The sequence below is a fragment of the Leptodactylus fuscus genome, chromosome 5 (genome assembly GCF_031893055.1).
Source record: "Leptodactylus fuscus isolate aLepFus1 chromosome 5, aLepFus1.hap2, whole genome shotgun sequence".
NCBI lineage: Eukaryota > Metazoa > Chordata > Amphibia > Anura > Leptodactylidae > Leptodactylus > Leptodactylus fuscus.
In genome coordinates this window covers 117,920,924-117,948,869 of record NC_134269.1, presented here as the reverse complement: position 1 = coordinate 117,948,869, position 27,946 = coordinate 117,920,924, and the positions used below count along the sequence as shown (strand labels likewise).

General features: G+C 40.3%; 1 protein-coding gene across 1 annotated transcript; it reads right to left on the bottom strand.

Moving 5' to 3' along the window:
• Positions 1-106: 106 nt before the first annotated feature.
• On the bottom strand, positions 107-27,946 carry HBP1 (HMG-box transcription factor 1). Its single transcript, XM_075274115.1, has 11 exons — positions 27,884-27,946; positions 16,229-16,412; positions 13,009-13,243; positions 12,628-12,763; positions 10,736-10,847; positions 8,118-8,224; positions 7,268-7,421; positions 6,851-6,995; positions 6,370-6,687; positions 1,814-1,955; positions 107-1,007 (listed from the first exon to the last, which is right to left on the bottom strand). The coding sequence occupies exons 1-11, from the start codon at positions 27,896-27,898 to the stop codon at positions 990-992; spliced, it is 1,566 nt and encodes a 521-aa protein (XP_075130216.1). The 5' UTR covers positions 27,899-27,946; the 3' UTR covers positions 107-989.

The window sequence follows — 27,946 nt, the reverse complement described above, 5'->3', positions numbered from 1 at the left end:
CAGATTTTGGACTGTTACTTATGATAATTTAATAAAATATCTTTCCTTTCTGCTTGGGTTGTTTGTGTGTTATTTCATGCAACACTGACAATTACCGTACACAGGACCATTTCAACAACATTTATTTGAAATATACAAGAATATAGTGTGCAAAAATTACTGGGGAAATATGATGCTTACAAACTGTAATAGGAGCCATGATTTCCACATGTCACAGTCATACAGCTGAAACTCAAACAACAATATGCATCCGTATATTCCAACAGACACAAGAAAAAGTAAAGTGCAAGTGTTGCACCAGAGATAAGTGCAAAGTCAACCCCCCCATCATATATGACATTTTCATAGCAAAATAAAATCTATCTGTAGATTCTGTAGCAACCTAAATCACTAAACTTTATGCTTCAACACCTTGGCATTTGGAGGGGTCTGTAGGAAATTGCTGGCCCCTCAGTCTCTATAAGGAAGCTAATGATCCACTTGCTAAAATATAAATGTAGCTGAGTGGCAATAGTCAGTTAGTGCTCATGCACCTTGCATTAAAATATCACGTCAGAAACATATACATTCTAACGTAAAGATAATTACATTTGTGCAATACATATTAATAAGCAGTAGGGTCGATAAACCAGCAGTTATATGTTCTATAAATTCCCATTTTTTTTTAGTAACCTGGTTGTTTAAGAAAAAAAAAAAAAAATACGCTGATACACACCTCATTGTAGCACCACAGGATATCGATTTTTCAAGCCTATATTACCTGATATATAATTTTTCAAAAATAAGGCGATTTGGTTTAAAATATTGATATTTTTGCATACGTAATGCTATATTTAAAACAAGAAAACCTTCAGTCACGTCAGATTATTTCTGTGACATTGCTGCTAGTACGGTCTGGTTGCACATTCACAACATTGCGATGTCAGACTTTCTTCTTCCATCCAGCCGAACAGCATGTTCCGACACACAATATCCCACTACATTCATATTTAATGTTGCTGTGAGCCCTGAAAAATCAGAATTTCAGAATTAATCACCCATAATTAGTATCTCTTGTCAGGCAGAACTATAAAAAGAACATGAAAGTTTCCTATTGAATTGTTTTCAGAATATTTTTTTTTTGGATGATTTGTAGATGTAAAGCTACTAGGCTGTTACTGTGGGTATCAAATCTACAGTTGTACACAAAAACCTTCTTGTATAACCTGTTTCACTCTGTGCCATATTAGTACAGTATATTGATCTATTTGATCAATATACTAACCAAGAAACCATATTTAAGTTTTTTTTTTCCCCCATAAAGGAAACAGTTAAACTTGATAATCACTATATACATGGAAGTCTAAACTGCTAAAATTATTCGTTTGTATTTATCTTGTACAGGGAATGCAGTTACAATAAAAACCCAAAAAAACAACTTTCTCCCCAAGCAGAAGGAATAAAAACTGATTAAATGGCTGTGGAACATGATAAATATGGTATCGCCATAATAGTAATGTTTCTAACGGCAGGCTTACAAGGCTCCATAAATGATAGGGATTAGTGATATAGGATAATTGTTTCAGTGACCTGAAATCATGAGACGTTTAACCTACCCAGTGCCATTCCTGTTTCCCAGCAGTTAGTATGTTGTTGTTGGCAGGCAGGCAGGCAATCTGTCTAGTTATCAGAAGAGTCCACCGACTGCAGCTACTGCCCCTATATAGCTTTATTATGTCACCTAGAACAATTTGTGTACAAACACTAAATATACAATAGTGGCCAGTCAGAAATCGGCCCCACACTCTTGAAGACATAATGACAGGATACTTACAGAATTTGTTCTTTTTCTTTTCCAACAGTCAGGATTTAAACGTTTTTGTTCTTCAGCCAGAGCTTTAGCTTCTATTGTGTATATTCTCCTTTCCTCGTTCTTCATCTTTTTCCATCTGTCTCCAAGTATCACACTTATGGCTCTGGAAAAGAAAGCATGTCTGAGCTAAATAAAAAGAAAAACACTTTCTTTAGATACAACTTTAATGTGTTTGCCCCTAGCTGGCCAATGTATCTTACTGTGTGTCTGCAAACAACTCTATATTGTAAATTCTCCATAACTTTCTATAAGGCAAGTGCAGTCACTGCAAGTCCAACTGGTTATAAACAAAAGTTCTCAACAACATTAATAAAAGCAGAATGTCTTTACAGTTCTCAGAATCCTTTTCAGGACAAAAAAAGAGACATAGCGTATAGGTATGTACTGTCCTGATCCAAGTCCATATATATTACTGACAAAACATGGAAACCTTACAAATCAGTTGAGCAGCACACCAGCCTAGGTGTTGGAACGCTATGCCCCCTGTGACACTAAGTATTACACTAGCATTTGGGTAGCTGTTCTTCGGGTCTGCTTAGGAAACATTGGAGAGAATGGGGGATGGAGTTCCCAAACAGTCACCAAACGATAGTGTAAAACAAAAATAATGAGATATACACGGGGTGGACAAAAAATGGAAACACTTGACTTTTTGGCATCATAATGTTTGAACATGTTCAAATCAATCAAAACTTGACATATTTTAATGTTTTTTTGTTTTTTAATTTTGTCATTTGATATGTTTTTTTAAACTACCTTTTTTAAAAATAAAAAAATAAAAAATTTAAGGAAATTGATTATAACCTTCTAGAAATGGCAGACCTCTCAGACTTTCAAAGAGGCCAAATTGTTGGTGCTCAAATGGCAAGAAAGTGTCCGAATGTTTGGCGTTTCAAGAGGTAATGTCTTAAAAGTAATTACTGCTTTTAAAAGAGAAGGGAAAACGTCCTCGGCCAAGCACAGGTCTGGTCGAAAGTCGAAGTTGTCTGAGAGACCGTCGGACTCTAAGGGTGCATTCACACTGAGTAAACGCTAGCTTATTCTGAACGTAAAACACGTTCAGAATAAGCGGCGTCTAAAGCAGCTCCATTCATTTCTATGGGAGCGGGGATACGAGCGCTCCCCATAGAAATGAATGGGCTGCTTCTTTCACTCCGTGCAGTCCCATTGAAGTGAATGGGGAGTGCCGGCGTGTACGCTCCGGCATGAGCAGAGCTTGCCGTATACGCCGGCACTCCCCATTCACTTCAATGGGACTGCACGGAGTGAAAGAAGCAGCCCATTCATTTCTAAGGGGAGCGCTCGTATCCCCGCTCCCATAGAAATGAATGGAGCTGCTTTAGACGCCGCTTATTCTGAACGTGTTTTACGTTCAGAATAAGCTAGCGTTTACTCAGTGTGAATGCACCCTAAAGCGAATTGTTAGAGAGGATCGCAAGACCGCAGCTCCTAAAATCACTAAAGAACCCAGTTTCCACAAAAACTGTTTGAAGGGAGCTTCACAAATCTGGAGTCCACAGAAGAGCTGCAATTAGAAAACCTCTGCTCTCAAAGACAAATGTTTCAAAGCGTTTAGAGTGGTGTAGAAACCACCAGAAATGGTCCATCCAGCAGTGGCAAAATGGGATTTTCTCTGACGAATCATCGTTTACCCTTTTTCCAACCTCTGGCCGTGTTTACGTTTGGAGACAGCCAAAAGAATCATTTCATCCAGACTGCCTTTTTTTTTTTTTTTGTCCCCCCCCCCCCCCCCCCCCGTGTGACCACAGCCTGCGTCATTACATGGACTCCATTATGTGACCTCTTCAGTAAGTGTAGTTACATTCATTTGGCATGAAATATTTGACCTAAAGCAGTTGCCATTTTTAGAATCAATCCTATAATAATATTCTTGCCTTAAGGTCACCATATCCAATGGGCCAGCCTTCTGCTTGTAATACAACCATATCTTAAAATGTGTACTGGACAGTCTACAATAAATCCCACTGCAATATGTACGTTTCATTTGGAAGAACATGTATGTTATTCACCAAAACCAGAAAGAGGTGTAGCTGCCCCAACAATAACATTAAGCAGGTTAACGCTAGATTCATCTGGAAGGTCCATTGTCAAAAGTATGTCTATGGAGAACACTAGATTTTTATTTGATGTGGACTCTCTTGAATACCCAAACATTTAAAGGAGCTTCCAGTCTCCTTAGGATAGGTCATCAGATTGGTTGGGGTGTAGAATGGGAACTGAACTGCAGTAACCCATCACAACCACTACACAGTGTACAGAGCCATCTGCTTTCCACTTTGCACACACTGTAGCCTTGGTGCCTGCTGATAGCTAATTTGTGGTGGTGCTAGACCCCCCACCAAACTTATTAGGCTGGAAAAACCCTTCAACATCAATTACACACTGTAAGGCTATGCTTTAAGAAGGAGCTATGCCTTTTTTTTTTTTTTTGCATACATTGGTCCATACACCAGTGTAATATACACCTTGCTGCTTCTACTCTGTCTACTGCACTATAGTTGTCTCTTTCATGAGAAATAGGAAATACCCAGAATAGTCTCTGGTAAGTGAAACAGCATTCAGGTGCTTGGTCCATTGTAAACAAATGAGGGGCCAGTTACATGAAAAGTACTCTCATGTTGATGGCCTATCCCAAAGGAAACCCTTTTTTAAATTCTACAGTGCCACATTGCACAAGTAAATATAGAACCCCTCCTCCCATGGAAAAAAAAAATCCCAGAATTGCATATCATATGATAAAGCGATTCCTCCTGCATACAGTTATGTCATGCATAAAATATCAGATTGTTTCAGCTCTTGTCTACAGAACAGCACCCTACTATTGTGCATAAGTAATATAATAAATCAGAGCAATTCTGAGAACATGCCTTCTGTCTTGTGGTAGAAATAAATGGAGGTGGGGGAATGGTTGTAGGCTGCATAAATATGGCACCTGAAGCCATAGCAACAAACCAAGGGGAAGTTTAAGACCAGTTTAAGAAATAAAATGAATGACAGGTCAATTAGATACAAAACAGAAATACCTTAGCAATGCTACAAGTCATCTGCCAGTCTCTGTGACCCACTGCAACAGAAAATTCATAGCCCTGGGGGGATTGGGCACTGTCTAAACGGGACCAGCAGGAAATTGGTAAGGCAAGTACTTTTTGTTAATTACCCAATCCCCAGTCGGCATTGATCCCCTCACCAACCGCACTCCAGACTGTCCATTCTTATCTTTTGAACCTGTTACAGAAGTAGTATTACAGCTCCTCGCCCTACGACCTACAGTAGTGGCCCTTTCCCCACACACCTTCTCCAGTCTCTGCCACCTGCAGCCACTACTTACCTTTCTAAAATAGTTAAACCATCTTTCTCTTCTGGAATCTTTCCCTCCTCTTTCAAACATGCTGTTATAACCCTGCTATTGAAGAAATCCATCCTGTGCTGCTGACTATCGACTAGTCTCTAACTTCCCCTTCATCTCCAATATCTTGTAACGCTTGGTCTATTCTCGTTTAATCCGCCATCTTTCCGCTGACTCTCTGCTTGGCCCCTTACAATCTGGCTTCCACATTCTGCACTGTACTGAAATGGCCCTCACAAAAGTCTCCAATGATCTCCTGACAGCTAAATCTAATGGTGACTTTCATTGTATCATTTGTACCCTCCTACCCTTGCTGTTGGGGTTCCTGAGGGCTCAGTTCTAGGTCTCCTGCTCTTCTCTCTTTACGGAGTCCCTATTGGATAAACCATCACCAGATTTGCCTTCCGGTACCATCTTTATGCTGGCATCTCCCAGCTATACACCTCATCATTTGACATCACCCCTACTGTCTCTCTGCTGTCTCAAATATCAGGTCTTCACTTTATCTGAAACGGAATTTCTCAAAGACTGAATTACTGCTAACATCTAACAGGCCTATCCCTGATGTCTCCATTTCAGTCTCCGGCCTTACCATAACTCCTAGGCAACATCAGGGTTATGTTTGATGCAGACTTTTCCTTTACTTCCCATATCTAATTACTCGCATGCTCATGTCATCTCCAGAACCTGGCCTTTACTTACCATGAAAACATTAAAGACTCTTATTTGTCACCCAGATTTACTTTTGACTTGACTACTGCAACTCCCTTCTAATCGGTCTACCCCTCACTAAACTCTGCCCTCTCCTATCTATTCTGAATGCAGCGGCCAGGCTCATCCATCAGTCTAGACTCTACAGCAAATGGTTTGTGTTTGTCAAAGTCTTCCCAATTTACTTCCACAGAAGAGACCCTACAGACAATAGTAGCCACCACAAAATTGTGATAAAACATACACTAAACCTGACTTCTGTACTGCAGTGTGACTGTTGGCTCACCAATATGTGCAAACAGTGTAACAAGCATCTAGCATTACAACCTTCTGTATAAGGCATCTGCACAGGTAAAGTAACAATAGTAGGAACTGTAAGTGGAACGTCTCTATAAATAAAACATTTCTACTAACATACATGGATCAGTTATTAAATTACCGGTTATCTTTTCCTGGGTACATCTGTGTGTATTCAACTCTATATTTTTTGGCAAAAAGCATGAAGGCGTTCATTGGTCTTTTGCACTTATTGGGAGATGTGGCCATCACAGAGTTTGTAGTCCCTGAGCTGTGACTCCTGCCAGTTTTGTTATATAATGAAGTGTAAGAAGTTTGTGGAGATGCACAGTCCTTGCTGTATTCAGATCTCTCAGAATCTGGGCTGCTTGCACCACCATTGGATAAGGAAGCCCGGCGCTGACGTGCCATACTACTTAATACATACACAGCAGAGGAATCCATTGGTGTGAAATCGTAACTGCAAATGAAACAAGGGCAACTTAATGATATCGTATATACAGCACAATATAGAACATAAATTTAAACTTAAATTTAGATACTGCAATATCTGTCATATACAGTTAAAAATTATATTAATGCTCCTTTTAAAAAAGTAACAAATACATCAATAATTAGATTACCTTTTAAATGTATCAAAAACACCAGAATCATCAAAATTTATGGCATCAGGATGTCCTGGAGGTAGACATATATCACCAATGTGCATCTCATAGCAAGGAATGCCATGCTGAACCACGGTTAGACTTGGGTAAAATGACGACCAGCCTGGAAATAAAACAGTCACATTACGACGACACTGAAAAGATACTGTCTCTGACCCAAACATTCACATTACTTGTTCCCTCACCAATGCTGACAGCATGGTGTGGTGTCATTGCTAAGAAGTACTCTGACTCTTGCATATAGTATAGGGAATAGAAGGTAATAAACTCAAGAAAGCAGGTCAGATGGACCTTCAGTAAGTAACCACAAGATCAGAGCATACAACTGCCGTATATGAACTGTCAACAAGAAAGAATGATACACAGTGACCTTACCTTTATTTTTTACATAGAAGGGGTGATCCAATTTGCACTCTACTGTAAGCAAGCCCTCCTGTGTACCTGGGTCAAAAGTCAGTTGAAGAACAGAATCGCCACAAGACAAACTCTCTTCATGAGAAATCAATTTCAATCCATCAGATCCATAGCCCTAGGAATGGTAGAAAAGACACATGAGCAAAGTATATTAAGCAAGTGAAGTGCTACTAGGCTTTCCCATGTCAGTAAGGCATGATTTTCTAGGGAGTACATTATCAAAGTTATTCATCAAAGGGGTTGCCCCAAGAACAAGACATATTCCCTATTAATACGACAGGGACAAGTGTTTGTTCTCTGGAGACTAAACTTTCTTCCATTTTGATGAAGCAATGATCATGCAAGCTCATTGCTGCTCCATCTACCTCTATGGGGCCCAGTTGAAAATGCACATTTGCCACTCCAATCACACAGGCACACACAGGGACACCTATTCTAGTCCCAGCAGCCTATCAATTAGACACTTATCCCTGGGACAACATCACAGACTGTGTGTGAAAATAGCACTCTATGCTCCCCTGGGGAAAACAGCCACTAATCCCCAGTGAGAAAGCATAGATTTCTTCCTAGTTATTTTTATGCTGGAGTCCAGATTCCCATAGGATTATAGAGGGCTGATGACAATAGTGTGAAGAAATAAAAAAGGGAATGCTCATACAACAGATATTGAAGATCGTGGAAATGTTAGTTTGATCATAAAGACTGACTAGGCAAAGAATGAACCATCCACAACTGCAATTCTGCAGTCAATAGAACACTCAACATCATATGGGTGAATGTATGCAAACATGATGGCAAACTCCACTACTACCTTCTGGGAGCCAACATCGCGCTCAGATCGATAGCGTACACTTTTGGAAAAGTCTTCCACATCCTGCCACACTTTCTTGCGTCCTTTATGAAAACACAGACGTGTTCCTGAATGAGATTCAAGAGGAGAAAAATGTCAGGCCTGTAAAATTAAACTGAAAGCTATATATAGATAGCAAGACGTGGAGATATTCTGGTAATGCTATTTCACATTCATTATGACCCCTTGCTGGTGATGTTCTAATCTGACTAAGTACAGTAAAATGGAGGCCGAGCGGTTCAATCAAGCACTAGTTGTACTTGATAGTCATTACTTGATTGTCTAGTGCATCTCGACAAGCAATTACACTTGGCAAATGTGCCCATAATGGTCTGATTAGTCTAATTGACATCAAATGACTGAAGCAGTTTCACACATACTATGGACCCAGTTCACTCCTAAAGCTTCAGTGTTGAGGACTGTCTGATGGCAGAACAAAATCAGGACATAAGTGTCATGGTGGTTTCCTATCTGTAACACTTTAAATATCACATTTTGAATAGTTTTCTAGGAGATTTTCCTTATCATAGAAAAAAATGCACATAAGTAACAAAATGTATCCCAATATACACTACCAAAAGAAAACCTAGCGTGAATTCTGCAACATTCCACTATTTAGGGACATGTTTAGTGATATTACACATGTAGTTACAGTGGGGCAAAAAAGTATTTAGTCACCAATAGTGCAAGTTCCACCACTTAAAAAGATGAGAGGCGTCTGTAATTTACATCATAGGTAGACCTCAACTATGAGAGACAAAATGAGAAAACAAATCCAGAAAATCACATTGTCTGATTTTGTAAGAATTTTTTTTCAAATTATGGTGGAAAATAAGTATTTGGTCACCTACAAACAATCAAGATTTCTGGCTCTCACAGACCTGTAACTTCTTCTTTAAGAGTCTCCTCTCCCTCGATCTGGGGCTCCACGCAAAATCTCACCCCGTGGGGTCAAAATGATCACAAGAACGGTGAGCAAAAATCCCAGAGCCACGCGGGGGGACCTAGTGAATGAACTGCAGAGAGCTGGGACCAATGTAACAAAGCCTACCATCAGTAACACACTACGCCGCCAGGGACTCAGATCCTGCAGTGCCAGACGTGTCCCACTGCTTAAGCCAGTACATGTCCGCGCCCGTCTGAAGTTTGCTAGAGAGCATTTGGATGATCCAGAAGAGCATTGGGAGAATGTCCTATGGTCTGATGAAACCAAACTGGAACTGTTTGGTAGAAACACAACTTTTCGTGTTTGGAGGAAAAAGAATACTGAGTTGCATCCATCAAACACCATACCTACTGTAAAGCATGGGGGTGGAAACATCATGCTTTGGGGCTGTTTCTCTGCAAAGGGGCTAGTACGACTGATCTGGGTACATGAAAGAATGAATGGGGCCATGTATCGTGAGATTTTGAGTGCAAACCTCCTTCCATCAGCAAGGGCATTGAAGATGAAACGTGGCTGGGTCTTTCAACATGACAATGATCCAAAGCACACCGCCAGGGCAACGAAGGAGTGGCTTTGTAAGAAGCATTTCAAGGTCCTGGAGTGGCCTAGCCAGTCTCCAGATCTCAACCCTATAGAAAACCTTTGGAGGAAGTTGAAAGTCCGTATTGCCAAGCGACAGCCCCAAAACATCACTGCTCTAGAGGAGATCTGCATGGAGGAATGGGCCAACATACCAACAACAGTGTGTGCCAACCTTGTGAAGACTTACAGAAAACGTTTGACCTCTGTCATTGCCAACAAAGGATATATAACAAAGTATTGAGATGAAATTTTGTTACTGACCAAATACTTATTTTCCACCATAATTTGCAAATAAATTCTTACAAAATCAGACAATGTGATTTTCTGGATTTGTTTTCTCATTTTGTCTCTCATAGTTGAGGTCTACCTATGATGTAAATTACAGACGCCTCTCATCTTTTTAAGTGGTGGAACTTGCACTATTGGTGACTAACTAAATACATTTTTGCCCCACTGTATAAGTAAAAAAAATGACAAAGTGGCTGTCTGTAATAAAGCTGAGTGTAGTATGTCCTGGATAATATGCTATATTCATACAGTTATGGCCAGGCAATGTGTTTTTTGCTGTATGGCCAAATGGCAGAGTTACTACTGCAGAGGACCGGACTGAAACAAATTACCTAGTTTTATAAATCATATCAAGATGGCCTAGCATACAAATATAATATGATTTTTAATATACTTTTTCCAACACGATTTTTCCATCTTTAGCTATTTTAATATAATCTTTTCCTATTTATAACATAATTTATCCTTACAGTGATAGATACAGACATGTCCATAGGCCTGAAAGGAGAATGACATTCTTGTAAAAAAAAAAATAAGAGTTTGCAGAAATGCAGCAAGTTTATCACAGAAGTTTCTGCATCTCTGACATTCATCTAAATGGGGCTGGTAAAATTCCATGTGTTTGACGCATAAACAGTCCCTGAACTCCTTTTCAGAAACAGAAATTTCTTCAACGAATCTGCTGTCTGGAAATATTCCCTAAAACAGAAGATGTTAACTCTGCTCTTTCATTAGATCTATTTTTTTTTGTGGCATTACTTACCTTTCAGAAAACAGTGCCAAATGGTATGAGGCCATGAATGACACCATCCTAAATCATCATCATCAGAAAACGATGACATGCAGAAAATGCCTGATTCTGATTCACTGTTTGCCTAAAATAAAATAAAACTTTTACATATCTTAAAAATAGGTAACATCTACTAATAAGTTATGCTGGATTGGACATATATTATATACACCTCTGACTTTTCCCATTAACATCTAGTGGGACAGGTCACAGGCAACACCATCAAATTTCTTTATAACACCAGTGTGCTGCCATCATGTCCAACTTTATATGGATTAACACTTCTTACTTCCTGGCGCCCTTAGTGGCTGCCTCGATACAGGGCTCCAAGCTGGGAGCAATCTCTATCTTTCCTTTCTCACTCTCTTCCTCTGTATCTTCAAGAATCGTGTAACTAAGCAATCTAGTACTATGAATTAGCAACTATAAATCGAATGGAAGACCCTGTGGAGTATTTTGTTTCTATTGTAAAGCATGGACAATGACAAGACCTGGTTCAGCTGGTTTCCACATGTGCCTGTTACCATCCCCCCCAGCTAGGACAGCATGGCTCACCATGCGGCAAGGAGGAGAAACCTACATGGAAATGCGGACTTCTTCCTTCAAGGAGATGATTTTTGGAGTCTATTGCTGGTGTGTGAAGACGCTACAGCTGACTGGTATTTATTTCTATTACTGTGGACACGTGGGACTCTGTTACAGCCTGGGAACCATCACCCACCTACCTCCAGGAGTTATGGAAGCTTGGCAAGAGAGCAGCACCATGTATACCTGGATGGCTTCAGACTTCTTTGGGCAGTAGAACACAGTGGTAAGGAGGAGGAGGGCTTGTGATGAAGGACATTTGGGGCATTTTTTGTGGTTAATGGACAATAGTGCTGATACAAGATACCAAACTATCAGCTGTGAGCAGATCTCACCACCTACCAAAGGAACTGCCACATGTTATCATGATAGCTGCATATGTCCCCCACCTCTGCAAAAAATGTTTTCTGCTTGTTATATCCACATGCTGTGACCCCTCCTCATGTCCTCCAACCACATTCTGCTGTATTATTATTATTAACAACTCCACACAGAAAACTAAATGATCCTGCCGTGTATCTGTGTTTCTTTCCTTTTTAGTTGCTCCGATTCCTAGGATTTCTCTATCTGCCATGAGCTTGTATGTGTTTCTCTCTTGTTATATACTACTGTACCATCTATGAAACTGTATCACTGAAATTTCCCCATTGTGGGACTATTAAAGGATTATCTTATCTTATCTTACTATATCATATTCTCAGTTCTGTTTCTTGATGCAGAGATTGTTCCTATGTGTTTACAGGGGAACCTGTTGGCTCCTTTTTCTCCCTCTTTCCCTGCAAAATACCATCAGTACCTTATATTCATCTCGTGCGTTGTCACACCAGCCTCTTTATAACACTTCCGACATACACAGAAAAATAACTTTTTTGAGCATGCAAGTTAGTCCTTCAAGTCAAGGGTTGAAAGGCTAATGGAAGATGTCAACCTCTAAACATCCTAATCCCGTCTCTTGACCCTGCCAAGTCACAGGTTCCCTTTAAATTAATGCATTTCTGCATCCTACGTCGCCATTAGAGGGTTGGAATCGCGACCTTTAGAAAATACAGGTACATTGAAATTTGCGGAGAATCTTATATCTGTGGTTGTCACAGACAAGTTTAGGAGCAGATACTACAAGAATAAACTGGATATGCCAATGACCTACAGCTAAATATCTAAGATATCATCAGAAAAGCATCTGTGTGAAATTCAGAGATGTGAAATTTTCATTAGAACAAATGCACCTAAGAGAAGAAGCATATTCAACCAGATTAGTTTAATCATTGCGAGACACTCACTCGCTCATGTCTCACTGGTGGTTCTTCTTTCCAATGACTTTTGGATACATTTGACTCCATTTCTGTGGAGACTGGTGGAGGGCGGGCATAGGAATGTAAACTTTTGCTGGTAGCTATTATGTGAACAGGTGATGATCTAAAATAAATACACAGCCATGTAACACAAGTCATGCAGGTATAAACAATAACTAGACAAATTTTATTCCAGAATTAATTATATGATTCCTAGCCATGAAATGCTTTATTGGAACACCCACTTAGGGTAAAATGTATTTAAAAATGTAAGTGAATTTGCGTAGGCTACATTTAACAGAAGGTCCTGCTACATTTAGGCAATGAACCTCTAAAATAAAGAAATTAGTAATGGTAATCTGGACTTACCTATTATAGAATGAACATTGCATTAAAGGGCTTTGTGGACTTGTGGCAATATTGGCCAGCTCAGTCAACCAGTTCACCCCGCTTCCACAGGAATAGGCATTTTCTGACATAGTTGAGGTATTCTGACTCCATGAAGGCACTGTATATTCCTGATGTGATACACTTGCATCAATGTGGAAAACCTCTGGTGATGATGTGGTATCAGTCTGAACAGCCTGCAATTCTGGAAGGTCATCTATGGAAATGTAATGGAAAGTAAAGCTTAATGTTTCTTTTCATATCTTTTTAGCAAGCATTAAACTGTATAAAAAAAATATAAACTCTCACAAGACCCATAAGTAAACTCTTATTTGAGAAACTCTTAGGGGCTAGTTCACATGGAGTTTTTTAGCAGCGGATTTTGACGCGGAATCCGCCTCAAAAATCCACTGCCAAGAATGGCTCCCATTGACTTCTATGGGAGCCACTAGCTAGTAGCGGAAAAAAGAAGTGATATGCCCTATCTTGCCGCGGATTCCGCGGCTGAATCAGCTGTGGCGTCCGCGGCTTGAGACACGCTCCAGTGTAGGCCCATTCATTCGGGCCTACACAGGAGCAGGATGCCGCAACAGAATGCCGATGCTGCAAAGGCATTCCTTCTTGGCGAGTGGTGCGGAATGTTCACACGGCGGAAAACGTTTCCTAAACCTTTTCCTCTGTGTAAACATACGCTTAAAACCCTAAGCATTTGCAAGCTCATATTCATCACTAGGCATTCTTTAAAAAAAACAAACAAAAAAAAAACATAAAATACAATAATATGTTTAGTTAACTTGAAATGCTCAACTTAAGCAGCAGGGAAGTTACATGAACAGATGGGCAATTTCAAAAATGAGTTCTAAAACATGGGATGTCCAAAAGACCAGTCTATGTTTTTGGTAATATAAGATGCCCACATTACTCAAAGAGCACTGTGAGAGTTAGAAACATGGAAGATTCATGGCAGAAAAAGACCACATGGTCCATCTAGTCTTCCCTTACATTATTATCTTACGGTAGACGTGTTTTTCCCAGGCATGCTTAAATTCACTTACTGTAGATATTCCAGACACACGTCCTGGAAGTTTGTAGCTAATATTAACAACTCCTTCCATGAAATAATAATGTAATAGGTGAAACAAAGTGTGAAAATAGGTTACTGGAAAGAGATTAAATAGTATAGAAAGAACATATGGATTTGTTCTGGATAATCATTTCACTTATGCGACAATGGTAAGGTAAAGGATAAATTGAATAGTTAGGATTTCTTTTTATTTCACTTTTTTTTTCTTTCCACAGCCATAAGAAGGGGTTGGGAACTAAGGGGAATGTGATGTTATAACAAATAAGGTATAGTTTTGATAGTGTACGCGGTGGCCAGTACAGAGAAGGCTAGTTTAGGGACATTTTGGAGAGTGTATTAACTTGGATTTGAGAGTCAACATAAGAGAATTATTGGAGATCATTTTTTTTAATGAAATACTTATACTTCAGTATAATATATATATATATATATATATATATATATATATATATATATATATATATATATACATACACACACATAATTATAATATATATACACACACATTATAATTATAATATATATATATATATATATATATATATATATATATATACACATACGGTATATATATTTCATCTGACATTTAAAACACTGAAGCTGCAACCTTTTTGAAAACCTAAATTTGTAGCAGTCACGAAACTCTTGGCTACGACTGTGTGTATATGAGGAGGAGTAATACTGTATCTTGGCCAGAATGTGACATATTTTGCCTTTATACAGTTTTTCCCTTTGCAGTCATTATTTCTCATTTTCAGTTGTTTGACAGCTGATGGATTTAGACTAGCTGCTATGTCGTCTATTATAGACAGCACACAAAGTAAAGGGGGATCTGATCTATAAGGGCCTATTTACACAGTGGAACCTGGTCACTGATTTTAAGTCAGATTCCACCCCAAAATTAGCTGCAGATTAATCCCTGATTCCAGCTCACATTATATTCAACTGGAGCAGGATGCTAAAAAATAAAAGAAGCATCCCGCTTGATCTTGCAGCAGATTCTGTCAATCTTGCGGGAGACAAAATGAAAATCACCAAAGATTTCACAAATAAAGTCAGTTTGACAAGGATGGGGGACAGAATAAGAGCCTGGTAAGCAGAAAGAGATGCATTTTTTTTTCTAACAAGTTATTATGCAAGACACAGAACTTCGTATATTAGCTTGGACTATTTATTTATGCAAAGTTTGATGGACAGTCTGATCAAACATCTGCCTCTAAAATCTTGAAAGGATTTCCCATCTAAGACATTTATGGCATATTCTGTATATATACCATCAAGAGCCAATCAAAAACAAGGGTCCCCTGACATTTATGAAAAGAGAGTTAGCCGTACATGTATGGCTCTCTCTACTCATTGTTATATGAGGTCTGAAATCAACAGTGTAAGTGCGCTCTTCATAGAAGTTGTCATCTAGGAGTTTCATGCTGTAAGAGTCTGAAAGATGCACGTCACTCCGCTGGGACTTGGCCCTATCTAGATAATAGTGATCCTCTGACCAGCTTCTCATAGACCCTCTATTTACTGCTATGGAAACTTTTTTTTTAATATAAGCTGAACAGGCAGGCTTGGCTATTCGTGTAAGGCCCATAGCAGTGAATAGAGAGTGTACTGGGCATAAACAGTCACCTCTCCTCTCACTGGCTGGGGAACCCCATTCTCAAGAAAGGTGTGGGATAGAAAGTTGGAACCTGCATCTATCAAGCATTTGTGGCATAAACTGCATATACTAGACAGAATTACCTCTTTAAGTCAATATATTTAAAGGGTTGTCCACTTTCTTGATCTTTTTCTTTAATAAGTCCCCTGACTACAATCTTTTTAAGTGGGGGTCCCACAGTTAGAAGTCCCACAATCTACTGTGATAAGTTAGAAAAGTACTCCATGCTCTCCTCCTGAAGGGTAAGTATTATAATGTACATACCATTGAAATCAGTCAAATGAACGATGTGAATGAAAGCGCAGAGAAGTGAATAGAATCCTGGATAAAATGCCAAGATTCAGTGAAATTAGGGTAATATATGATATATGTATTATGTGGGAACTAAGTCACGTTGCTTTTTAAGAAGTATCTAGTTCATGAATAAAGATATCTATCCATAAATAACAAAAACATACCAAGTTCCATGTGGTCATCAGAAGACTCGTATCCTGGAGAAGATGGGAGTCGTTCATCACATTTCAACACTTCCAGAGATTCATCCATTGCTGTAGGTCTTTTATCCATAACCAACTGGACTTTCTGTACTGTGTTGGACATGTCTTTTCTCTTTACTTCCCACACCATATTATAGCACTTAAACTAAAAAGACCAGAGAGATATTGGTATAATTTTTTGTTACTTTATTGCTGTCATGTACAAATGATATCACTACACTCACAAAGCAAAGGAAGATGTAATTTAGGTACAGATTATTCAGTCAATTGTGAATGGCAGAATCCATGTCTTCACTGAAGACCGTACCATGCACAGAGCTCTGTACTTCATACAATATAAATGTGCTTGCATTACAGCCATTGGAGACAGTTCCTTTACCAGTAAAAATGCATAATGTGAAACAGAACAGTATAACAGTATAAAATCATTCATGAGAGGCATTCTGGCCATGCAAAGGGAAACCCTAAGCTGGTTAGTAGCTCTAGTACATCACGGCAAGCAATAGGGTTTTATAAAAGTCAACCACTGAATTCTAGACTGTAGCTGACAACAAACAACGATTGTCATGCTTAGAACAATACAAGTTACTCTGATGTATAACAACGTGGATGCCATTCCCTTCATGCCACTAGTAATAATTCACAAGCAAGCACCCTGAACATGTAGACACTGGAGGATTATGGTTATGTGTCCATTACATTCATCCACCGGACAGAAACAAATAAGATTAAAGGCTCTATCATTGGGAAAAGTCATTTTTAACTAATCACATCCTTGCATAGCCTTTAGAAAGGCTACTCCACACCTACCTTCAGTATGTAAAGTGCCTCAGAAGTGTTCCAATAAGTCTGTTTTTACTCATATGCTAATTAGCTTCTCCGTGCACCGGAAGTCTCACTGAGACTTCGGGGGCATGGAGATCGCTCAATAGCATATGAATAAAAACGGACTTATTCAAAGACTACTGAGGCAATTTACATACAACAGGTATGCGCATGATTGCGCATGAAACACTGATATGTTGTTTGTTTGTTTTTTGCAGATTACTTGTTTACTAGTTTTTACCAACTGCATATACAGATCTGCAAAGATTTGGAAGTGATACAGAAAATATATTAGAAAATTACATTACATAATTTTCATAATTTAATAAAAGTTTCTTGCTGAAGAAATAATACAACTCATATAAATTCAAGCATGAACTGCTTTATTCAGACTCAAAAGAGCCTGTAAAATATATCAGTCTATAAAGCAATACAAGGCAGATTCTAATGCTATAGTCAGATATTCGAGACATTTATCAAGCCTCTTGAGCCCATTTTCTTCTAATTCTGCCCAACTATTAATTTTTTTTTTCTTGTGCTGTGACCGTGGAGTTATTGTGCGTTTACGCCTATTCTGAAGGCCAATCACTATGTTTTCTTTTGGGGGGGAAAAGTGGGCATAGTTTATCTGGAGTAACATTTTACAATATTTCACATTCATGATAAGCCCCTTTATTTAACAAAGGGAGCAAAAAAAAAAAAAAAAAAAAATATAGAAAGATATTTATGCTGGAGGGCAAATTGCTGTCTCAAACATCACTGGAATCACAATTTACGTCACGTAAATTCTACAGTTTCATTACGCAATTGTGCCTTCTTACTAAGGCACAAAGAAAAAAAAAAAAAACACTAAATTGTGCAATAGATGAATCAACCTCATGTAGAAGGTAGAATCAAAGAGACATAAAATATAACATCACTTGATGCATTGTAGCCACGTTGTGTTTTGCTCCATACTTTCCACAGGAGAAAATACACTGGAAAAACCTGCTAAATCAAAAGAACTCAACAGCAGCGGTTTTTGGTGTGAGAGTCAAAGTATAATAGGTCCCATGAAGACATAGACTTATACTGCCATCTGGCTGTCAATTGTTTTTGCATACTTTCCTTATGGTGACAATTTCCAGTTTGGAGAAGCTGCATATGTGGCATTACCATAGGTCAGAGGCGGCATTCAGTAGAGGTTTTTCAACCTCTTCGCGATGACTACCTAAAATTGCACTGAAATACAGTCTTTTGGGAGAGATGGTCCTTTTAAGATAAGAATATAAATAATATTATAATAATATATAAACATACACATCCTGAATTGCTCAGATTACTACTTTTATCCAGTGACTTGCTGCACAAAAATAACAGAGGGAGTCTCACTGGTTTCTGTGCTATTTTTCATTCTACTAGTTTTCCTTAACTAACCCCTTGGTTCAGAATTAACTGTTAAAGCCAATAGATGGCTATGTGAATAATTCTCCACCTACAGGCGCCTCTCGCTATATATAGTTTGAGCTTAAAATTACAAAAAAGAAAACCCATAATAAAATGTCTTTAAATCTCAATGACTTTTTCTAAGCAAATAGCTACCCCTAGTGGTTGATATTTAGTATTGCATTTTTTATTAAGGCTGTAGTAGAACATTTCTTTTTCTGCAAAATCTGTTGTAAGGCCTAGAACTGCTGCTTCTTCCTTTTAAGTAGTATGGTGTATAATGGCAGTACTTTAGATAACTCACAGGCCTTATTCGACGCTAGGTTCAAACTAGTGTCTGGGTTTCCGTTTTTAGGGTCTGCTTGGGGACCCCAAAAATAGAAATTCTTACTGCTTAAAAAGTGGATACCCGCCACTGTAAAGGGCTGGACTAGCTGAAGGTGGTGAAAGGTCCTCTTTAAGAAGTTGTCTATGTATAGAAAACAGGATGTTTCTTTTCCCCGACATTTGCCCATGGAAGAAGTTACAGCTCACGTTCATGAGAAGAGATGAACTAACACCAGACATATTCTATGAACAGATGAGCACACATATTTCTGGAAAAACAATTACAAATCCTTTGCAATAAATTTTCGCTTACATCAGACTGAGCTTTGGCCTTTTTCACAATTCAGTTTTCAAAACAGTATATGGAGCTATTCGCACATCAATGTTTTTGACAGATTGTGTGAACATGTCCTGTTTTTGGCTGATTCCACAGATCCCTGAATAGTCTCTATACAAGTCTATGAGCGACTTGTGAAAAGGAATGTGACTGTGCCAAATCAGCCATGAAAAATGGAATTAACAGTTCTCAGAGGTGTCTCTTGGTGGCTATTTGCACACTACCCCTTTGTAAACACGCCCAGCCGAGAGCACATGTGTATGACAGAAAGAATGGCTGACAGTTGCCTAAAACGTATAGCCAGCTTACTGGTGGTTTTCAATTTGGCACAGATGGCTGGTTTTACATGTTGTTTTTCAGTGTGCGTGAACTCATGGCCATATTAGCTACATTCACTGGTTTTTTACAATGACTAATAACCAGAGAGTCACTATGTACTGTAAATTTTTGATGCAAGGAATTGTTTTGTGATGTGTGGTATCTATCTAATGGCAGGTTTGGACAAGTACGATCCAAATCGAGAAAGAGAGAAACTAAAAAGCCATAACAATAACTTTAAACTTTGTTTTAGAGTGCTAGCACATAACCAATCCTAGATTATGACAAACAGGATGACTTCATTTCCGAAAAGAAGAGCCATTCTTATCCATTGGTTGTGTCTAAAAACACAGCCAGCCCACTCACATGTCCTTAAAGGGATCCTATCATTTAAACTGAATCTTTTCTGCTTATCATGTAGGAATAGCCTTAAGAAAGGCTATTCGTCTCCTACCTTAAGACGTCTTCTCCGCGCCGCCATTCCGTAGAAATCCCAGTTTTCGCCGGTATGCAAATAAGTTATAAGTTCTCTCGCAGCACTGGGGGCAGGCCCCAGCGCTTAAACAAAACTGGGGGCATCTCCAACACTGCCAGAGAACTCCCCAGCGCCGCCTCCATCTTCTTCAGGAGCGGGGTCTTCACGCATCTGCTTCCGGGGGTTGGCTTCAAACTTCTAGGCCTCGGGCAAAGCAGACTGCGCATGCCCGCTGGCCACAAAAAAAAAAAAAATGGCCGCTTACAATACCGTGCAAGCGGCCATTTTCTTGTGGCCGGCGGACATGTGCAGTCGTCTTTGCCCGATGCCTAGAATTTTGAAGCCTGCGCCGGAAGAAGACACAAGGAGAAGGCGTTCCAGAAGAAGATGGAGGCGGCAATGGAGAGTTCTTTTGCAGCATTGGGGACACCCCCAGTGCTGCGAGAGAACTCATTTGCATACCAGCAAAAAACGGGATTTCTATGGAACGGTGGCACAGAGAAGACATCTAAAGGTAGGAGACGAATAGCCTTTCTTAAGGCTATTCCTATGTGATAAGCAGAAAAAAAAAAATCGGTTTAAATGATAGGATCCCTTTAACCTGCCAGATGGTGTGTAATTGTGACAGCTATAAGTCAAAGATCACATCTGCAGGGACCCAACAGACCTGTATGACACAGAGCCTGGCACAGATATGAACCCAGCCTAAGGAAGCTATAAAACTAGGCTCTATCAACCTGGCATAGATACCATGTGGCCAGTGGTCCAACTCCTGCACTTCCAGTGAGACACATGGGAAACCTCTGCAATACTCCTAACCTGCAGCTAGCCAGAGTGTAAATAGTGCTGAGAGCCAGCTGATCAGCGGAAGGCCCAACACTTTATTTCCCCACCAATTAATGCCAGGGCCCAACATGGCGTAAATGCCGCCACGTTTTTTGGAACTCGCAGCATGTCAATTATACCTATGGAAACGCTGGCCGTTTCCCTATAAGTATAATGGAAGCAGAAAGGAAGATTTCCTTTGGACTCTGAAAAGTGCAGTGGGAAAAACAGTGATGTGCTGCTGTTCTTCCTGCAGCCAAGTACATGCGACCTTAACCTTAGAATGGATGATATCTTATTTTTAAGAAGTGGATAATTCCTTGTAACAGGACGTCACAAAGTAAAACATGCTAAATGACATTTATGGCTTCATTTGACTGCTGCTCATTAACATAAAATATATGGCCCCTGAAAGATTGTAAGTGTGAGGAAAGATTTTATAGAGGGAAAAAAACAGCAAGTTGTTTAGTGGAACATGAGCAAACCAATGAAATAGGTAATTTAACAATCTGTACATGCAGATAGGTCCCCTATGATGATGAGACAACCACTTTTCGATTGCAGGTCCAAGGTTGTTAACTCTCAGTCAGCTGGTTACCTCAGAACAACATAATGATTTTGCCATGGTGAATGGATTTTCCAAGTTAAAGATATTGATGACCTATGTAGAATAAGATGCATTTTAAAAGTGTTCAGATCCCCCCCCCCACACCTCTTTAAGCTTTATTTATTAAAAAAAAAAAAAAAAAAATTCAGGCCCTTTGCTAAGGCTTGAAATTTAGCTCTGGATGCCTCTTATCTTGATCTTTGAGATGTTTCTACACACTGACTGGCGTTATCTGCGGTAAATTCAGATAACTGAACATTATTTGTAAAGAACCTCCTGTACATATATAAGGTCTCACAGACCACAATGCATATCACAGCAAAAACCAAGACATGAGGATGGAAGAACTGCCTGTAGAGCTCAGGACAGGATTGTGCAGGCGCACAGATCTGGAGAAGGGTACAAAAAAATACACTGAAAGTTCTAAGAGCACAGTGACCTCGATATACACTCACCGGCCACTTTATTAGGTACACCATGCTAGTAACGGGTTGGACCCCCTTTTGCCTTCAGAACTGCCTCAATTCTTCGTGGCATAGATTCAACAAGGTGCTGGAAGCATTCCTCAGAGATTTTGGTCCATATTGACATGATGGCATCACACAGTTGCCGCAGATTTGTCGGCTGCACATCCATGATGCGAATCTCCCGTTCCACCACATCCCAAAGATGCTCTATTGGATTGAGATCTGGTGACTGTGGAGGCCATTGGAGTACAGTGAACTCATTGTCATGTTCAAGAAACCAGTCTGAGATGATTTCAGCTTTATGACATGGCGCATTATCCTGCTGAAAGTAGCCATCAGATGTTGGGTACATTGTGGTCATAAAGGGATGGACATGGTCAGCAACAATACTCAGGTAGGCTTTGGCGTTGCAACGATGCTCAATTGGTACCAAGGGGCCCAAAGAGTGCCAAGAAAATATTCCCCACACCATGACACCACCACCAGCCTGAACCGTTGATACAAGGCAGGATGGATCCATGCTTTCATGTTGTTGACGCCAAATTCTGACCCTTCCATCCGAAAGTCACAGCAGAAATTGAGACTCATCAGACCAGGCAACGTTTTTCCAATCTTCAATTGTCCAATTTCGATGAGCTTGTGCAAATTGTAGCCTCAGTTTCCTGTTCTTAGCTGAAAGGAGTGGCACCCGGTGTAGTCTTCTGCTGCTGTAGCCCATCTGCCCCAAAGTTCGACGTACTGTGCGTTCAGAGATGCTCTTCTGGCTACCTTGGTTGTAATGGGTGGCTATTTGAGTCACTGTTGCCTTTCTATCAGCTCGAACCAGTCTGGCCATTCTCCTCTGACCTCAACAACGCATTTCCGCCCACAGAACTGCCGCTCACTGGATGTTTTTTCTTTTTCGGACCATTCTCTGTAAACCCTAGAGATGGTTGTGCGTGAAAATCCCAGTAGATCAGCAGTTTCTGAAATACTCAGACCAGCCCTTCTGGCACCAACAACCATGCCACGTTCAAAGGCACTCAAATCACCTTTCTTCCCCATACTGATGCTCGGTTTGAACTGCAGGAGATTGTCTTGACCATGTCTACATGCCTAAATGCACTGAGTTGCCGCCATGTGATTGGCTGATTAGAAATTAAGTGTTAACAAGCAGTTGGACAGGTGTACCTAATAAAGTGGCCGGTGAGTGTAGCTTAAATGGAAGATGTTTGGAGAAACTTCCAGGTCAACCATAACTGCAGCACTGGCACAGTAGACTCTCCTCAATCAAAGAAACACAAAAGCCCATTTGGAGGTTTTTTTTTTGTTTTTGTTTTTTTCAAAAAGCACCTACACGCCGTGATCACAGCCAAAGGTGCTTCCACTAAGTACTGAGTAAAGGGTCCAAATACATGTCAGTGTAATGTCTTAGTATTTCCTTTTCAATGACTTAGCAGATTTCTAACACAGTTTTCACCTTGACAGTATGGAATATTGGGTGTAGATTGATAAGGGGAAAACTTTATATAGGATATGTAACTAATTTATTTTTTTTATTATAGCACAAGACCGGTGTGGTCATCAATATAAGACCGATGTGGATCTGACACCCAGGAACCCCATTCTGCATTAGGGTTTATAAACAGCTCCATTCTGAGTAGTGACACCGTAGGATTACTCCATTTTAGTTCCCATTCACTTACAATGTAAGTAAGAGCTACAGCACCTATAGGCATAGCATACAGTTACTGTATGTCCACAATGTCCGTCACTGTGGAACTCTTAGCCCCTTTAAAGGGTAAGCTTGTAGAACCTTTGGGACCCACATGCGTTTATTTTTGGAACAAAAACTCACAACAAACAAAAAATGAAAGCATTTTTGCTGGTAATAATAATCAGAACTGGCAGAATTGAGTAAGGATTAAAAAAAAAAAAAAAATTCTAATACTCCACCTGTAATACATAAAGTTGCATCAAGGAAAGGTAGTTTTGGTTTTTGATTGCTATTGTTCTTATGGTAGAGTTGGAAGGGACCTCAAGGGCCATCGGGTCCAACCCCCTGCGAGTGCAGGTTTTCCTAAATCATTCCAGCTATATGTTTATCCAGATACCGCTTGAAGATTTCCATTGATGGAGCGCCCACCACCTCCCGTGGCAGCCTATTCCACTCTCTCGCTACCCTCACTGTCAGAAAGTTTTTCCTAATGTCTAATCTGTATCTCTTTCCCTTTAGTTTCATCCCATTGCTTCTTGTACTTCCTTGTGCTAATGAGAATAGGGGAGATCCCTCTGCACTGTGACTACCTTTCAGATATTTGTAGACTGCTATTAAATCTCCCCTCAGCCTTCTCTTCTGCAAACTAAACAATCCCAGTTCTTTGAGGAGCGGCTAAAAGAACTGGGATTGTTTAGTTTGCAGAAGAGAAGGCTGAGGGGAGATTTAATAGCAGTCTACAAATATCTGAAAGGTAGTCACAGTGCAGAGGGATCTCCCCTATTCTCATTAGCACAAGGAAGTACAAGAAGCAATGGGATGAAACTAAAGGGAAAGAGATACAGATTAGACATTAGGAAAAACTTTCTGACAGTGAGGGTAGTGAGAGAGTGGAATAGGCTGCCACGGGAGGTGGTGGGCGCTCCATCAATGGAAATCTTCAAGCGGAATCTGGATAAACATATAGCTGGAATTATTTAGGAAAACCTGCACTCGCAGGGGGTTGGACCCAATGGCCCTTGAGGTCCCTTCCAACTCTACCATAAGAACAATAGCAATCAAAAACCAAAACTACCTTTCCTTGATGCAACTTTATGTATTACAGGTGGAGTATTAGAATTTTTTTTTTTTTTTTAATCCTTACTCAATTCTGCCAGTTCTGATTATTATTACCAGCAAAAATGCTTTCATTTACTATTGTTATGGTTACAGCAGGCCTGAACAGAAATGTGGTCTGGAAGCCAGCCCCAAAAATTAGAAATAGTCGACGAATACACACGAGTATTGACACAAACAAGATGCATGGTCTTTGTGTCACAAATGCCTCACTTTGTCCAGTTTCCAAACTGTTCACCCTCTTTTGAGCAGTAGGGGGACGAGGGAGGGACAGCTCAACCCTTTACTATATTTCCCCAGGTGTAGGGCAAGGTCCATATAATATTATGAGAAGCAATAGATGCACACTCCAAAAAAATACAGAATGTGAGAAACCGATCCTACTTGGCACTTACAATCAGAATATTTGTATACAGTAAAAATGTTAGTTTTTAAATAGGGGAGGAGAAAAAAAAAAAAAAGAGGAGGAGACGTCCATGAGTGCCTGATGAGAAGGCCAACTGGATTTTGTCTAGCCCTGGGCTGCAAGAATAACATGTTTTGTATTTTTTCTTTTTTGTTGGTGACTTTTTATTTTTTTAACTTGTTTTGCAATATTCCAGTACATTAATGGCTGGGCGAATGAAATGCAAAGGCATCTATTAGCACATCCTTGAGAGATGACTTTACAGGTAATATTGCTGGAGAACAATGGGTACAAAGGGAAGCAGCAGACTGCCTTTCTTTTCATTGCGCAACATATTAAAGGAATTTTTCTTCAGAGCGGGCTTTGGTCAGCGGCGGCAGAGGTACCTGGAAACTCTCCTATACCTCCAGACCTTAGTCATTTGAGATCATTTGCTACACTCCACAGAGCCTGAGGAAGGTCCATAGAGACCGAAAACGTTAGCTCTACCAATAAACACGTTTGGTTGATTGGCATTGGATTTGAGTGAAGCTTCTTCTTTATCTGTTAATTACGGGGTGGGACCCTAGCTTCATCATCGGGACAACGTCTGTATCCCTTTAAATATTGTAGGTCTTTGTAAATAAGACTAATATTTCTCCACTGCTTGCATTTAGCCATATCTTAGGCCTGGTTCACATCTGCGTTTGGGGATTCTGTTCTGATCTCCACATGAAAAATGCGAAGAAAAAAAGCACTGCAAGCAGTACTTTTCTCTCCGCATTTTTCACATGGAAACCACATGGACCCCCTTATAGTCTATGAGGTCCGTGGGTTTCCTAAGGTACATATATATATATATATATATATATATATATATATATATATACACACACACACACACACACACACTAGTTTGGTTTATGGTAAGGAGGTCCCTAAGATTTGAACCTAGCCTTGGGTACAAGTTGTTTCCAAAATTAACACCAGGAAAATCAACCATTACTAGAGTGGTCTCAAAACACTTTAAGGCTAAGATCCCACAGGACATCTGGCAGCAAAAGAAGTGCACCAGGAAAAGCCGCAGCAGCAACGCATCACGGTTTTTCCCGCAGCGCTTTAAACAAAGTTTGTGGAGTTTCCGTAGATATAATTGACATTCTGCAATTTCCAAAAACAGGCCAGTTTTGGAAGTTGCAGCATGTTAACAGTGGTTTTAACTGCAAAGTAGGCATGGGATTCACTAGAATCCCATCCACTTTATCCATTCTGTAAAACGCAGCGATTTTTCCCATGGCGTTTCCGCTGTAGGTAAATCGCAGCATTTCTGTCTCATGGGGCCCTGGCCTAAAGGAACATTCACACCAGCTCACTATTCTGACCTTTTAAAAAGACATTTTACATGTAAGACAATCTCTTTTAGGCCAAGGCCCCACGTAGCAAGTCGCTTTTTCACAGAAAGTTTGCAGAGCTTCGCTCAGAGGACTTTCTGTCCCTATTAAACTTATACGGAAAACGCCAGCGGCAGGTATAATTGATGTTGCGATTTACAAAAATACTATATTTTCTGCAGTGTGTGGATGGGATTAGCCAGAATTCCGTTCGCTTTGCAGTGAATGTAAAATTCCCCAAGAAAGCAAGCTGGGCTTCGGATAGAGGATAACAGCAATCAATACCCTATGAAAGTAAATATGTAACAAGCTATGTATCTAATTCTGCAATGCCGCTGTATAATAGAATTTTAAAGACATTTTGTTTTGAAGCTGGAGTCAGGAACTATTTACTGCCTTCACAGTCAGGGGGTGGCCCACCCCAGCTGGGGGCTCAGTTACTATATCTGCCTCTCTTGTTTCATTTACCAACATGACCAGAAAAGTGAGTCACGATACACGCAGCAGATATGTCGGGCGGGGGCTCTGAAGGGGCAGAGGACTGTGAAAAATGTAGATCAGGAAACACGAACCTCAAACGAGAAGAAAAAAAAAAAAAGCTCGTCACGTGACCGCCCTGTTTATATCCTGGCCGCGCATGCGCACGAGCTTCTCCATTCATTCACTATACTCTGCGACACCCAAACAGCGCAGAATGTATGAATCAGAGCCAATATAACTCTACCGACGTCAGCACGATGACTGACAGGCAGTGGCCGAGGACCGAGACTTGGTCAGGAATGGCTTTACTTCCTTAAACAAGTAGAAAAACACACACAAACAAAACGTTACATAAACGAAACCTTGTATGGACCCGAACTAAACGAACACAACAGGGGAAGCCAAGCACACAGCGCCCCCCGTGGTGAAAGTGCTCACCCCTCAGTCGCAGACTAAATGATAGAACCAAATAAAAATGATGGAGATTAGAAAACGGACACGTAATCCCGTGAAGAGGGCGCCAGGCTGTCCCATCTGTCCCCAGCTATAGCCCGCACTGACAGCCAAGCAGTATGAGGCGCTGCACAGCTGAGGCACAGCGCAGGCTCCGGCTATGAATGAGCCGCAGGATGACAACAGCTGTGAGGAGAAGCTGCGGACATGTCGTGTAACAGAAGGCCCGGGCACAGCGCTAAGCCTCGGACTGCGGCCCGACACTGCCCGGAAATGAATGAACTTTCCGAAACTGAGGCCACAACAACACCGACAAAAACAATGAACGTCACAGGCTGCGTCTCCCAGCGCTCACCGTCTGCCCTCCGCCCTGCCACCCCGCACTAACCCCCGCGCCACACAGCAGCCCTGGCAGCCGACTCCCCACCATCTGCTCTGCGTCACATCACCAACTCCACTTGTCAACACAAACTTTCTTTATCTACTTACCAAACCCGTCGCCATTACCTAATCGCTACCCCCATAAAATGCCTTTGGGGGCAGGAGTTACAC

Bases quoted from the DNA above. Each gene is read 5' to 3' on its own strand.
- HBP1 (XM_075274115.1), bottom strand. The intron at 12,764-13,008 runs GTAAGTCCAGAT...TATTTATTTTAG, and splicing joins CAATGTTCATTCTATAATAG to ATCATCACCTGTTCACATAA. The intron at 6,996-7,267 runs GTAAGGTCACTG...TTTTATTTCCAG, and splicing joins CTTCTATGTAAAAAATAAAG to GCTGGTCGTCATTTTACCCA.